At 38.2% G+C, this 12,871-nt stretch overlaps 3 protein-coding genes across 4 annotated transcripts in view; 2 read left to right on the forward strand and 1 right to left on the reverse strand.

The window, feature by feature from the left end:
* LOC149006026 (GTP-binding protein ERG-like) overlaps nt 1-3,752 on the forward strand; it is a 48,574-nt gene extending 44,822 nt beyond the window's left edge. The window contains exons 4-8 of the mRNA XM_089169602.1: nt 677-835; nt 909-979; nt 2,648-2,751; nt 2,828-2,967; nt 3,263-3,752. Coding sequence (XP_089025728.1) covers nt 677-835; nt 909-979; nt 2,648-2,751; nt 2,828-2,967; nt 3,263-3,347 — 559 coding nt within the window. The 3' untranslated portion in view covers nt 3,348-3,752. The remainder of the gene's footprint in view (nt 1-676; nt 836-908; nt 980-2,647; nt 2,752-2,827; nt 2,968-3,262) is intronic.
* Nucleotides 3,753-5,324: 1,572 nt separating this feature from the next.
* Nucleotides 5,325-7,715, forward strand: LOC149006027 (uncharacterized). The gene has a single exon (XM_089168600.1). The coding sequence runs from the start codon at nt 5,366-5,368 to the stop codon at nt 7,301-7,303; it is 1,938 nt and encodes a 645-aa protein (XP_089024726.1). The 5' UTR covers nt 5,325-5,365; the 3' UTR covers nt 7,304-7,715.
* A 1,042-nt stretch (nt 7,716-8,757) lies between these two features.
* On the reverse strand, nt 8,758-12,402 carry LOC149006028 (mitochondrial import inner membrane translocase subunit TIM14-3-like). 2 transcript variants are annotated; one of them, XM_089168506.1, is made up of 4 exons: nt 12,315-12,402; nt 12,005-12,063; nt 10,338-10,516; nt 8,758-9,442 (listed from the first exon to the last, which is right to left on the reverse strand). In XM_089168506.1, exons 2-4 carry the CDS (start codon nt 12,005-12,007, stop codon nt 9,286-9,288), a joined length of 339 nt encoding a protein of 112 aa, XP_089024632.1. In that variant the 5' UTR covers nt 12,008-12,063; nt 12,315-12,402; the 3' UTR covers nt 8,758-9,285. The 2 variants fall into 2 exon arrangements, with proteins under 2 accessions (XP_089024632.1, XP_089024633.1); XM_089168507.1 differs by lacking the exon at nt 12,315-12,402 and adding an exon at nt 12,221-12,276.
* Nucleotides 12,403-12,871: the final 469 nt, after the last annotated feature.

Below are 12,871 nucleotides of genomic sequence, written 5' to 3' on the forward strand. Positions count from 1 at the left end.
ATCGTGAAGACTGGCCCTTGATTTAGGGGTTACATCACCATAAGCTCCTAATTTTGCTAAACTAAGCCATGTTTTTTAAGAGTCTTTCACTGAGGCTGAAGTTCAAATCAGTCCTCTTATCCGGATTTTTTGTTCCCCTAAAGACACATCTTAAGTAGAAACTCCCCCGGGATCCATTCCAAAAAAGTCCTACAGTGCTGTTAAAAAATTATTAGATTTGGTTCTGTTTTAATAGGATTCTAGTGTATTGCTGCGCTGCTTGGACACCCAACCAAGGGGGGCATTCAAAGGCTGTTCAGTCTTTGCTTCATCTTGTTTTTGATTGAGTTCTTCTATTTTTGGGTTCATTTTACGTTTAAGAAGAACTTTCAGCCTACTTGCAGCTACACAGTTACTAATTTGTGGGATTTTGTTTATTACTTTTCTTGTGGTTGCCATCTTGAGGTCATCTCATTCTCCAACCAATTTTAGACCCCATTGTTCTCACTGGGATCTCCTAGTAGTCTCTGTCTTGTTCTTGGGAGAACTTTTTTCTACTTGATCTTGCCTTGGATTATACTTATTATGGTTCCGGATGAATTTACTCTTATATATATATATATATATATATATATATAGCTTGTGGTTTGTGTGGGAGCACTGATAACTTGAAATGTTAACTCTTGCTTTTATATAGGCCTGACAAAAGGGTCATACGGCTGATTAAACATTTGGGAGAACAGGCACACCCAAAGCAAAAGCGAGTGTTGTGCATGAATAAAGTTGATCTGGTGGAAGTGAAGAAGGACTTGTTGAAAGTTGCCAAGGAATTTGGGGATCTTCCTGGATATCAAAGGTATTGTTATTTTCTTTGATAATATTCTGGTGGTGCAAGTTTTTGACGAATTGCTTTTGCATTTATTTTGTAGATATTTCATGATTTCGGGTGTCAAAGGTTCAGGAGTAAAAGATATCACTCAATATTTAATGGATCAGGCATGTTATCTTCTTTTCATCTTCTTATTGCTAGTGTTTGGTATTTATGAAGACTTAGTCTTATTCAAATATTGATTACTCGAGTGATTAGCCCTTTCCCTTTCTAATTAGGCTTATTGTTTGTAGTTTCAATTTTTCTTTGTTTCATCTTTGCTACTTTCTTTAATGATTAGTTGGTAACCTGTGTTGCTAAACATGCTATATGTTTAGGGTTAAAATCCGTATTGGTCCCTATTATTGCAAATATTACATTTGGGTCCTGCTCAAACTAACACAGCTCCAAAGGTGTTAATGTGAGAAAGAAATGACCATAATACCCCCGACTAAATGAAATTACCACTTTACCCCCATATCCTATTCTCAAAAACCATATAGACGGGGTGAAAGGATTCCCCCTTCACCCATGTTCACCTGTTGAAAATCACCTGCCACTGCCCCACTTTTGGGAAACCACCCAGCACCAAAAAAAAAAAAAAAAAAAAGAAAAGAAAAAAAGAAAAGAAAAAAGAAATTAAAAAAAATAAAAATCCAGAGTCCCCTTTTGGCCCCACCCTCTGCAACAACATTCTCTTCCCATTCTTTGCTTTTCCCTTCAATTCATCAGGTTTCAGTGGGTATTTTTTATGATAATTTCAATCATTGTTAGAGACCTGCAATCTGAAGATAGGGAAAGAGTGCAAAAATAGAGAAGAACAGAAAACCCTAACATGGCAAACAAGACTAATCTTCATAAGGAACATCTGGGAAAGCTGGTCTGAATGTCAGAAATCGAGATCATAAGAACAAAAAAGTTAATAAACTCACAAGCTAGTTCTCATCTCTCTCTCTCTCTCTCTCTCTCTCTCTCTCTCTCCCCACCAGATCCCAATCTTTTGAAGACAAACTTGTAAACTTTTGCCATTCCTTACCATTAAGATCGACTCCAAGAAGACAAAATCTTGGGAAGAAATTATCCCTAATTAAGAAGTTTGAGTGTTGGTGCATTTACAGAAATTGACTTCGGTGGTGTTTAACCATTTACAGGGGGAAAAATCATAGTTAACCACTGCTAAACCACTGCTAAACCACCCACCTGCCAGAATCTAGCATGCTTTATATCATTTACAGGGAAAGTCACTTTGATTAGGTCTGTAGATCTTAAAATCGAATAGGATTTTCTGGTAGAATCAATTAGGTTTGTAATCCCTGGTATTAGGGTTTTCTATTGGAATCGATTACGCTTGCGGATCTTAAAATGACTTCAATTCTGTTTGCAGGTCTTGAAATCACTCCCTATTAGATCTTAAAAAAAGGCCAAACTCTTCCTATAGATGAAGAAAGAACAAATCATGGACTTTGGTTCATGCATCTACCTGTTTAGAGGAAAAAGATGATGCATTTAGGATAAAATCGCACTCCCGGTCGGTGGGTTTCGGTGGTGGGGCATTGGTGGGTGATTCAGTAGGGTGAAGGAAAAAGCCCTTCACCCACCTATATGATTTTTGAGAATAGGGTATTTTTGGGTGGGGGGGGGGGGTGGTGTGGTAATTTCATTTGTTTATATTTTAGTTGAGGGTATTTTAATTTTTACAGCCTTTAGTAGTTTCCTGAATAACATGGATTTTTTGCTTCTTTTCCATTTTACATATATTCTCCTAACTGTGGCAAATAAATGGTTATTTCTCTTAGGCAGTTAAAAGACCTTGGGACGAAGATCCCTTCACCTTGACCCAAGACGTAATGAAGAACATATCGTTAGAAGTTGTCCGAGAAAAGATGCTAGACCATGTTCATCAGGTACTGCAGCTAGTCTTACTTGTATAAGTTTTGTGGTCGCTTTTCCCCTTGTAGATAACTTACTGTTCTGTTCCAGGAAATTCCCTATACCATGGATCATCGCTTGATGGATTGGAAGGAACTGAGGGATGGTTCCCTTAGGATTGAGCAGCATTTTATTACTCAAAAACAAACCCAACGCAAGATTTTGGTGGGGAAGAATGGATCTAAAATAGGGTGATTACATTCTTGCAACCCTGGATCCTTTTACTTCTGAGGTTCACTGTCTTTGGTACAATAATAGTTATGGGCAACAGATTGAGTTTTAATTTGGTCTCTTTCTTTTCATTCCGTTTCCCTGAGATGGGAGATCTCTTATACATAATCATTTAAATGGTCTTGATCACTGGTTTCCATTAGGATTTTCAAACCTGTTCCTGCCCTTATAATCTATTATAATATATAGCGATTTTTCTTGACAAAATTATCTTTTACCCTCTCAAATAATAGCTTGCATGCTCATGTAATGTAGGAGAATAGGGGTGGAAGCAAATGAAGAATTGAGGTCCATCTTCAAGAGGCAAGTACATCTCATCCTCCAAGTTCGTGTGGCTTGAAGCAGGCATAAGATGATGATTCTTGTCCCAGCAGCAACTTCAAACTTTGAATCTGTATCAAGTTGTACAAATGTAGCTTACATATTCATCAGTGGGATACTAAATTTTGAAGGTTATTTAGAGTTTAGGTTTCCCAGTCCTGTTTGCTAATTTATTATTAGCTTCTGGTAGAGTTTTCTGATGGTTTGTTAGCCTCAATGAGAAGATGTATGTTTCCGGGTTGTGTGGATCATCGTCATTCTGTACTAGTGGGGAACCCGTTTCATAAAATAAAAGGGTGAACCCAGTGCCGACGGTTTTGCACAAGCAGTGACTGAGGGCGTGATTTTTTGTACGCAGTCTTACCCTGGCAACCTATTTCTTAAAATGATATACTGAAATGCGAAGACTGATTTTTTTATTTTTCCTTTGGCTTTTGAATGACAACTATCTAATGCAATTGGTAAACTGTGGTTTGCACTTCAGGAACCTGTCAATCTCAATTCTGATGCCACACACATTCAGATGGACTGAAGAAAAATAGAAGTAACCTTTCAAAGACCATTTTATCCTCTCCCGCTTTGTTGCCATGTCTAGTGAATATCAGTTTTTTTTTTGGGAAGGGATGGGTAAGGAATCGTGAATGATCAGTTGAGTGGCTTTCGCTTGCCATCTGCATTATTCCCAAATATGTCATTTCCATAAATATATATAAATTTTTTGGTAAATCACTTCCAAACTTCAAAACCACAAGTTTTGAAAAGGGTTTTCAACACTAGCCGGACTACTGATGTTAATTTAACCAAATGTTGGATATGTCTGATCCATTTATTTGATCCCCCTGAAACCGAAGTATATGAGCTACAATAATATTGTATTAAAAAAAATAAAAAAAAGGTAAACACAAATATACAAATTTATATTAGTAGGGCCTAAGAGTGCAAGTTTGGGCATGATAGCCCTGAATAGGGCTTGGGCTTAAGAATTTGGACTTGAAGGCAGGTTAGAGCAAAAATATTCTGGCCCTGACTAGGGCTAAGGGCAGGCCTGGGATTTCTCTTTGCCCACTGGGCTTGTCCCAACCCGTGCCTGATTTTTTGCCATGACCCTGGCATTGATTTTGGTCTTGATTCTATCCCTAATCCTTGTCCTAATTTTGTCCCTAATGCTTGATCTTAATGAATTAAGAACAGTGATAAGGATATGGCCAATCATAGTAAGGACTAAGTATATGATCAATCAAGGCTAGGGTTAGGGATAAGGTTATAGATAGGGCCAATTAGGGCTAGGGACAAGGCCAAGTATAGGGCCAATCAGGGCTAGGTTCAGGGATATGGCCAATTAGGGCTAGGGATAGGGTCAGGGACAAGGCCAATTAGGGCGGGAATGTGTTTAGTTTGACCCTATTGGGTTTAGGGTCAGGAACAATAATCCTTGGCCCTAAATTAGGGTTAGGGCGGGAATAAGCTTAAATTAGAGTATATAAGGGAGCACTTGAGATTGCAGAAGCCTGACCTAGTCCGCCCTTATAACAACCCTACTTTCTATAGTTTTTTATAAGAACACACATATATATCACTTTTACTTTCATTTTGTAATTATCCATATTGCTTTTCTTCAATAACCAAAGCATCTGACACTAGTTATACAATGAAGGGAGGCTGAGAAACCCATATTTTTTAAAATAATTTTCTATTATAAAAGGTTAAAAGAATAGTGAAACAATTAGTATTATAGTAAATGTTGATAATAATTTTATTATGAGGAATGGGTTGCATGGTATCATCTACTGGGGGTTTAACCAAAAAAAAAAAGAAAAAAAAAAAGAGAGTATCATCTGTTGGGGGCAAAATTTGTACTTTTTTTTTTTACCGTGGGATACTTTAAACCTCCTTAGTCCTTACAAAGGAGGTCCCACAGCCCAGGTGGGCCATGGAGCGTCCAAATAATGAGATTATTATGAAAAGGCAAAACCCTCATTAAACCCTTTCACTATCGTCTTCCTCCATCTGCAACAAAACTATCACTCCTGCCGGAAAATGAGAATCTGCAGAGCTTTCAGCTTCCGAATTCTTAAACAGAACAGACTCACGAACCCCGCCGCCATAATCCAAGGTCAGATTTTTGCTCGTATTTGTTCAATTTCTCACCTAGAAGCTTCCTCACAAACCCTAGATCAGCTCCCAGTCATTCCCCTCGACGTTGACAAAAACGTTGAAGTTTTCTTAGAAAAAGCAATCTTAGATTCTGATTGGCATTCAGTCGAACGGCTATCTCCAAATCTCACTCCGTCTGCGATCTCGAATGTTATTTCAAGGCTCCGCGGATCGCCTGACTCTGTTCGTTTGTTAATTGAGAAATTAGGTTTTAAATCACTAGATTTCAGATGCATTTGCCTAGCGGTGGGTGCAGTCTCTCGCCTTCCATCGCCGCAACCCGCTTTACAGCTGCTGAAGAGAGTTTTGGATGGTGGTCTTGCGACGAACCAGGAACTTTTCGACGAACTGGTGCTCGTTCGCAAGTGCTTGAGCTTGTCCAGTTCAATTGTTCTGGATTTGCTGATTCGGGCTTGTTGTGGATTGAGGAGAGCAGATCAAGCTCTCGAATGCTTCTACTTGATGAAGGATCAGGGGATTCTTCCCAAAATTGAAACTTGTAATGAGTTATTGAGTTTGCTTTTGAAAATGAATATGACGGATACGGCTTGGGCTTTGTATGCTGAAATGTTCAGGTGGAGGATTCCTTCCTCAGTTGTCACGTTTAACATTATGATTAATGTATTATGTAAGGAAGGAAAAATGAAGAAGGCTAAGGTTTTCATTGGACACATGAAGGGTTTCGGATTTAATCCAACCGTTGTCACTTACAACACGATAATTCACGGATACTGTTCTAGAGGCAAACTTGCAAGCGCTCAGGAGATGTTTGATTCTATGAGAAATATGGGTATACAACCCGATTCTTACACTTATGGATCTCTCATTAGTGGGTTGTGCAAGGAGAGAAAACTCGAAGAAGCATCAGCTCTTTTCGGCAAAATGGTGAATGAAGAGCTACTGCCTACTGCTGTTACATATAATACATTAATTGATGGATACTGCAACAAAGGGAACTTGGTGACGGCCTTTAAGTACAGGGATGAAATGGTTAGTAAAGGAATAAAGCCAACTGTCTCCACATACAATTTGCTGATTCATGCCCTGTTTATGGAAGGTAGGGAAGCTGAAGCAGATGACTTGATCAAGGAAATGGATAAAAGTGGCTTGGCTCCTGATGCAATCACATATAACATCTTAATAAATGGGCACTGCAAAACAGGGAATGCAAGTAAAGCCTTTGACCTGCATGCGGAAATGTTTAGTAAAGGGATTCGTCCTTCTGCAGCAACATACACATCCCTTATCTATGTTTTGAGCAAGCAGAAAAGAATGCAACAGGCTGATAACTTATTCAAGCAGGTTGTCTGCAAAGGAATTCGCCCTGATGTCATAATGTTCAATGCACTTATTGATGGCCATTGCATAAATGGGAACATGGAGAGGGCATTTATGCTCTTGAAGGAGATGGACTCAAAGAAGATTACTCCTGATGAAGTAACCTACAATACTCTAATGCAAGGGCTTTGTAGGGAGGGGAAAGTTGAGGAAGCTCGTGGGCTTCTTGATGAAATGAAGATTAGAGGCATCAAACCTGATCACATTAGTTACAACACCCTCATTAGTGGGTATGGTAGGAAAGGTGAAATGAAAGACGCCTTTAAAGTTCATGACGAGATGTTGAGCAAAGGTTTCAATCCCACTCTTCTCACTTACAATGCCCTAATCCAAGGGCTATGTAGAAACAAGGAAGGATATCATGCTGAAGAACTCTTCAAAGAGATGGTAAGCAAAGGCATTACTCCTGATGACAGCACCTACTTCTCTTTGATTGAGGCTCTTGGGAAAGATGGAGGCTTGTTAGAGAACACTGGCATGTAATCCATTGTTGATCAGCAGACTTTCAACTTTTCACATTTAAGAATGCATTTGATGCCTTTGAGAAAGAAACCAGTGCTTGTTTTTCAGGCATGAATTCTTCATAAATGATTTCATTTGCTAGTGACAGTATCTATGCACCACTGCTCCTTCTCATATTTGGCCACCAAAGTCCAATACTGTCAATACTCTGTGAATATACTGTAGACATGTGGAGACACAAGGAAGAACTTTCAGGTACTTGTACAGTTGTACTTGGTGCCTGTCTTGTTGTACATTTGATCTTTTAATCCAAAATGAGTACTTGATGTGTCTGTAATTTTTTGCGATGCATTATTTCCCTATTTTTGGAAGAATGGTTTATCAAAAACTCTAATCTGCTGTGGCCAAATTGGTTCTGATAGCAATACCTCCTTTTGATTTCCCCTTGTTCAGAATACTCACATTCTTTGAAGACGAGGTCATCTCTCAAAATGCGGATTTCTTCGTATTCACCTATTTCCTTGTATCTTAAGCAGTGGGAAATCGACCCTAATCCTTTTATTGTTACAGAAGTCCCGATTCTCTCTGAACTTTGTTTAGCCATAGAAAGAGTCCCAATAGGGGCATGAACCAATCTAATTTGCTGGCATGAACTTATTGATGGCCATGCAGGCTGTTTTAACCTTTCCCACTTTACCAAACCATCAACTTCAAAATATTTTGAACCATGGGGCATGAATACTCACCCTATTGAGGCTACATCACTTGGGCTCGGGCTTGGGGAGATCTCATATGTAATCACATAGATGATCTTGATCGCCGAAAGTTTCTCATAGGATTTTCAAACCTGTTCCTGGCCCTTATGATTTTTCTTGACAATATTTTCTCTTACCCTCTTATTTAATAGTGTGCATGCTCATGTTTAATGTGGAGAATAGGGGTGGAAGGGAATGAAAAGTCAAGGTCCATCTTCAAGAGTCATACGTCTCATCCTCTTAAGTTCTTGTGGCTTGAAGCAGCCATAAGATGATGATTCATGTCCCACCAGCAAGTTCAAACCTTGAGAATCTGTATCAAAGTTGTACATATTCGTTGAGTGGAATTCTAAATGTTGAAGGGTACTTCGAGTTTATGTTTCCCAGACTTGTTTTCTTTCTTTCTTTCCTTGGTTTTTGGATAACAAGTCTCTAATGCGACATGCTTATGCACACCAGGAAGTTCTGAATCCAAAAAGTTGGTATTGGATGCTGTCGATCTCGAGTCAGATTCCTTACACATTGGGATGGACTGAAGGAAGAAAAGGGGAACCTGTCAATGACCATCTTATCCTCCCACGGATTGTTGCCATATGTGGTGAACTTTCAGCTAGTTATCTCTCCTTTGCCATCTTCACTGTTTCCAAGTTAGTCATTTCCATACTTAAAAGACCAAAGTTTTCAAGGGAAAAGAACACTAACCTGTAAAAACCCCGATCAGAGAAGTGCATCTGTGCACTCAAATTGGTCCCAGCCTGATGTAAAAGTTACATGACCAATTAAAGGTTTCCTGTCCAGTTTTACTTCATGTATTCTTACTATGTCATATTTTGTGAATCATATCGATGTCAGAACTTGGCTAGCATTATGTACAAACTCTACTAGGACAATTTAACCAAATGGAGGATAATACAAGAAGAGAGTAAACTTCCCAGATGCCAATTTCCATTGCTCTGCTTATAATATGGTGAACATCAGCTTCTAATCCTCCTCAAACAGAACTACATCATATACAATATCAGGTGATTTTCTTGTTAAAGGTGGAAACAGTGAGATTTGTTTCCAATTTGAGCACATTTGCAAAACTAGGAATACAGACACTACATAAAAGTACAAGTACAAACAAAGAAAGCTAGTTGTGGACAATTATTTTTCTCCCTTGTGATATAAAGACATTCCTTGAAAAAAATAGTTTATTACAACCTGTTACAAAATTTTGGTGAAATAATCAACCTGTTTTAAATTATTCTAGAAAGCAGAACCACTACCCTTCGTTCGCCCCATCAACACATCTTTGGCTTCGTTTATCTTTTGAGCAAGATACTTGTTACCACCACTGTCAGGATGGTTGGCCATCATCACTCTCCTATGAGCCTCCTTGACCTTCTCCATGGCAGCATGCTCTCTGCAACCAAAGTAAATATCCCATAAGCAACTAGACTTCATATAAGCTTGAAAGAAGTGGGTATCCAGGTGATGACATTCATTATTTCAATTGGATAAGTGATTCAGTGAGATTAACAAATATCAACAAAATGCCTAGTTTGTCAACTATTGAGTCACGATATTAATCTTAGAGAAAATCTGTGCCTCCTCATCTAAGGTCTGACAGCTCACACTAAAGCTCAAAGAATTAAGTAGCTTTTTTGGGTATAATTTTCCTGCAATTACCAGCACAGACACTAGAATCCTTACTGTTGATAACCCTTTTCTTTGTTGGCCAACAGACGTCCAAACAGAAAATCAAATACAATGGCCACAGGATAGATATAAGCTTTTCCTTTCAATAGATACTGGACATGTGCTGCATTCATGTGCTTCCATCCATATACATGCTCAAGGGAAAATATTATAATGACAATGAAACAGAAGAATTTTTTTTATGTTTCTGATGTATTAAGCAATCATACATTTCATTATTATCACAGTGATTCTAGATGGAAGTGCAGTGACCTTCCTATATCGGGCACTGTTTGACTGGGATCTTGACCCTAGAACAGTTTCAAGTTCCCGGTCCAACAGTGGCTTCGAAGCATTATAGTCAAATTCAGAATCACCTTACTTCAATGATCTGACTATCACAAATTTAGAAACACCCTTTTGGGTTGGGGTGATGATTTGTATCCCCTCAGACTATAGATTTGTACTTAGTTTATGGAAGTCCCAAAACCAGATCATTTAAGTTTTTCAATTATAAAGCACAAGCTCAAATAGTATCTTTTTAATATTTTATGGTCCTGATCCAAGTGATCCACCCAGAGGAAATAGTGCAAAGGAGTTCTCTATAAACAGAATACTACCTGACACCAAGGATTAAAGCAGCTTCTCGTCTTGACATGCTCTGCTCAAACCCACCCTCATAGAATCTTCTTGCTCGGGGTACAACAGGACGAGCTTTGAATGCTTGCCATGCCTGGATCAAGTATCTACCTCCCAAAGCAGCAGCAGCCACTGAAAAACCAGCTACAAGTGGAGTTGCCTGAAGAGAAAATAATTAACAAGATGAGAGGAAATCAAGTTGCTTGATGCTGCAAGAAAATCCTAAACATTGTGTATAAAAGAAATGATCTATCCACAGTGTTTTGCAGGATATTAATGATAGTAGAAACAACAATCTCAGAAATGTACAGAAGCTGCTTTAAGTGGATATGTCTAACATTATACTTCCAACAGACCAACCAGGTAAAGAATATTTGGACGGCTCTCCTCACAGTCCATTTAGGAAAATATTGCTACAAATCTGCCACATGCTTATTTGGGGCAGTTTTCCAACACAATCCATTTAGATAACACTCCTAATACAAGAGTAAAAATCAGGTGTAAGAAAATTTCAGGAAAGCTCAACCTTTAGGTCCCCTGCTCATATGTCATGTTTCAGCAAAAAGAAGTTTGCCATGTAGCAAAACAGAGTTTGAAAAATCCAGGACTTTTGCAAGAAATGCATTGTAATGGTGGGAGTACAAAACATGCACTGGATACAGGTGAGTTTGGTTGGACTTAAAAATGAAACTAATATATGGCTAACTTGAATCATATCATCTCTATCCAATTGGCTGAAACTGCCACATCACTGTCCACATAGCTTGAACCGGTGGACCATCAGGAAGCACTCCATCAAAGTGGCCACACAAAACAGTTTTTTCCCAAGTCATGTACAAGTGTAATCCAAGTATTTCCTGTAGTTTTTTCGAATTTGATCACACATTTCTCTTAGATCAATCCACCTAAAAATATAGCTTGTAGTCTTTAATGAATGCAAAAAGCATATTGATGCACTAGTCGCAAAAAGGTGTTCATTGGAAGTTTCCCAGAACACCATCAGGCACATCACTCTGTATCTATCATCTTTACAGCATGAAATCTATTTCCCCAAATCTTATTGTTGCTGACATGCTTATTGATTCTATTTTAAAATAATAGGAACCAGTAGGGTTAAAATTTGAGTCTTATATAAACTAAGGTTGAACATGGGTTTCTTCACTTCTATATCTTCTAATGATCACACCTTTACTAAACATTGGGTTAAGCAGTAAATCTGTAGAAGAAGTGCAGCATTAAACCGGATTGCTACCATGATATCATTGTTAAACTTTGTCCAGCTTCATCATTGTCTGCCTTGAAATTAAATAAAAGCCAATAAGAAGTTTAAGACCTCTTGGTCCTCTTCATAATCTTAAAGTTCCAACATACCTCTTTCTATGAACAAATACTAAACTTGAATTATCCTAACACCTAGAATTAATGCAATAATACTACTGTTCTTAATTATATTGGGTTTTAGGGATGGAAGGCAATTTGATTGTATTCATTAATTTCAGATGACACCTGAGATTTCTTGAAAATGAGAGTCAAATTTTCTGAAGAGAATAAAATCCTTTAGGAGTAGCGTATACACTACTAGCATAAAATAGAGGCAAAAGAACGAGCCAACAAAAAGAGAGAAACCCAGGAACAGGAATGGTCTTACCATTGTAGAAAGTCTGAGAGTTTCGCAAAAGCAAAGCTTCAATTACCAACACCGAGTATCTACAATAAGAGAAAAAAAAAAAAAAAAAAAAAAAAACCCATAAATACTCTTAACAAGAAAACCATCTTATGAGCCCTCATAGATTTAATACAAAACAAGCTCCACGAACAGCTCCAATGAAAATCAAAGCCCAGAATCGTGAAGAAGAAATCTTACATGTTCAGATTGAAAAGAACAACTTTTTCGGGTGTGAAGACAACAGAATAAGTAGCTAAACAAAATCTGGTTGTGTGTCATGAGGCTCTCGTACCTGATGAATTTTTATAGGTTAACGGTTTCGACTTCAACAGCTTCTTTTTTTCTTCCGCCACAAGAAAACCAGAAAACCGCCTCAAGACGGCGCCCATATGAAATCTAGAAGGTGCAATGGCAAATCCGGTATTTTGGACAATTAAACAATTTTCAATCTGAACCGTCTTTTTCTTTTTCGTTTTGGTAAAAAATTTGAACCAGCCTCCTATCACATGGATGAATAGAACTTTCATCCAGGAGTTTTGGAAACGCGAGAGTTCTCACCAACAAACACCAGAACTCCGAGCAGAAATCCTAATATAACTAGGTTAACCTAAAATTGAAACGCAAGAGAATGTAATTCGGTCGTCGGAATGGAATCTCTCCCGATATCAATGGTGCTTCATCTAAGTGGTCCAACCAACCAAAGAATAATACAGACATATAGTATTATCATTTAGAAGACCAAAACCCTAAAATTCTCACTTTCTCAGAATCTCTTATCTCCTAAGATGAAAAGAGGCTCTTCATATACCTCAATAAGAGTCAAACCCACGATCTCTTCACTAAGAGGTG

The sequence above is a fragment of the Hakea prostrata genome, chromosome 9 (genome assembly GCF_041222555.1).
Source record: "Hakea prostrata isolate BN-2017 chromosome 9, UWA_Hpros_2, whole genome shotgun sequence".
Classification (NCBI taxonomy): domain Eukaryota; kingdom Viridiplantae; phylum Streptophyta; class Magnoliopsida; order Proteales; family Proteaceae; genus Hakea; species Hakea prostrata.

Excerpts from the sequence above, each read along its gene's own strand:
- LOC149006027 (XM_089168600.1), top strand. The coding sequence starts at position 5,366 with ATGAGAATCTGCAGAGCTTTCAGCTTCCGAATTCTTAAACAGAACAGA.
- LOC149006028 (XM_089168506.1), bottom strand. Across the intron at positions 9,443-10,337 it reads GCTTTAATCCTTGGTGTCAG|AGAGCATGCTGCCATGGAGA; the intron begins GTAGTATTCTGT and ends CTTTGGTTGCAG.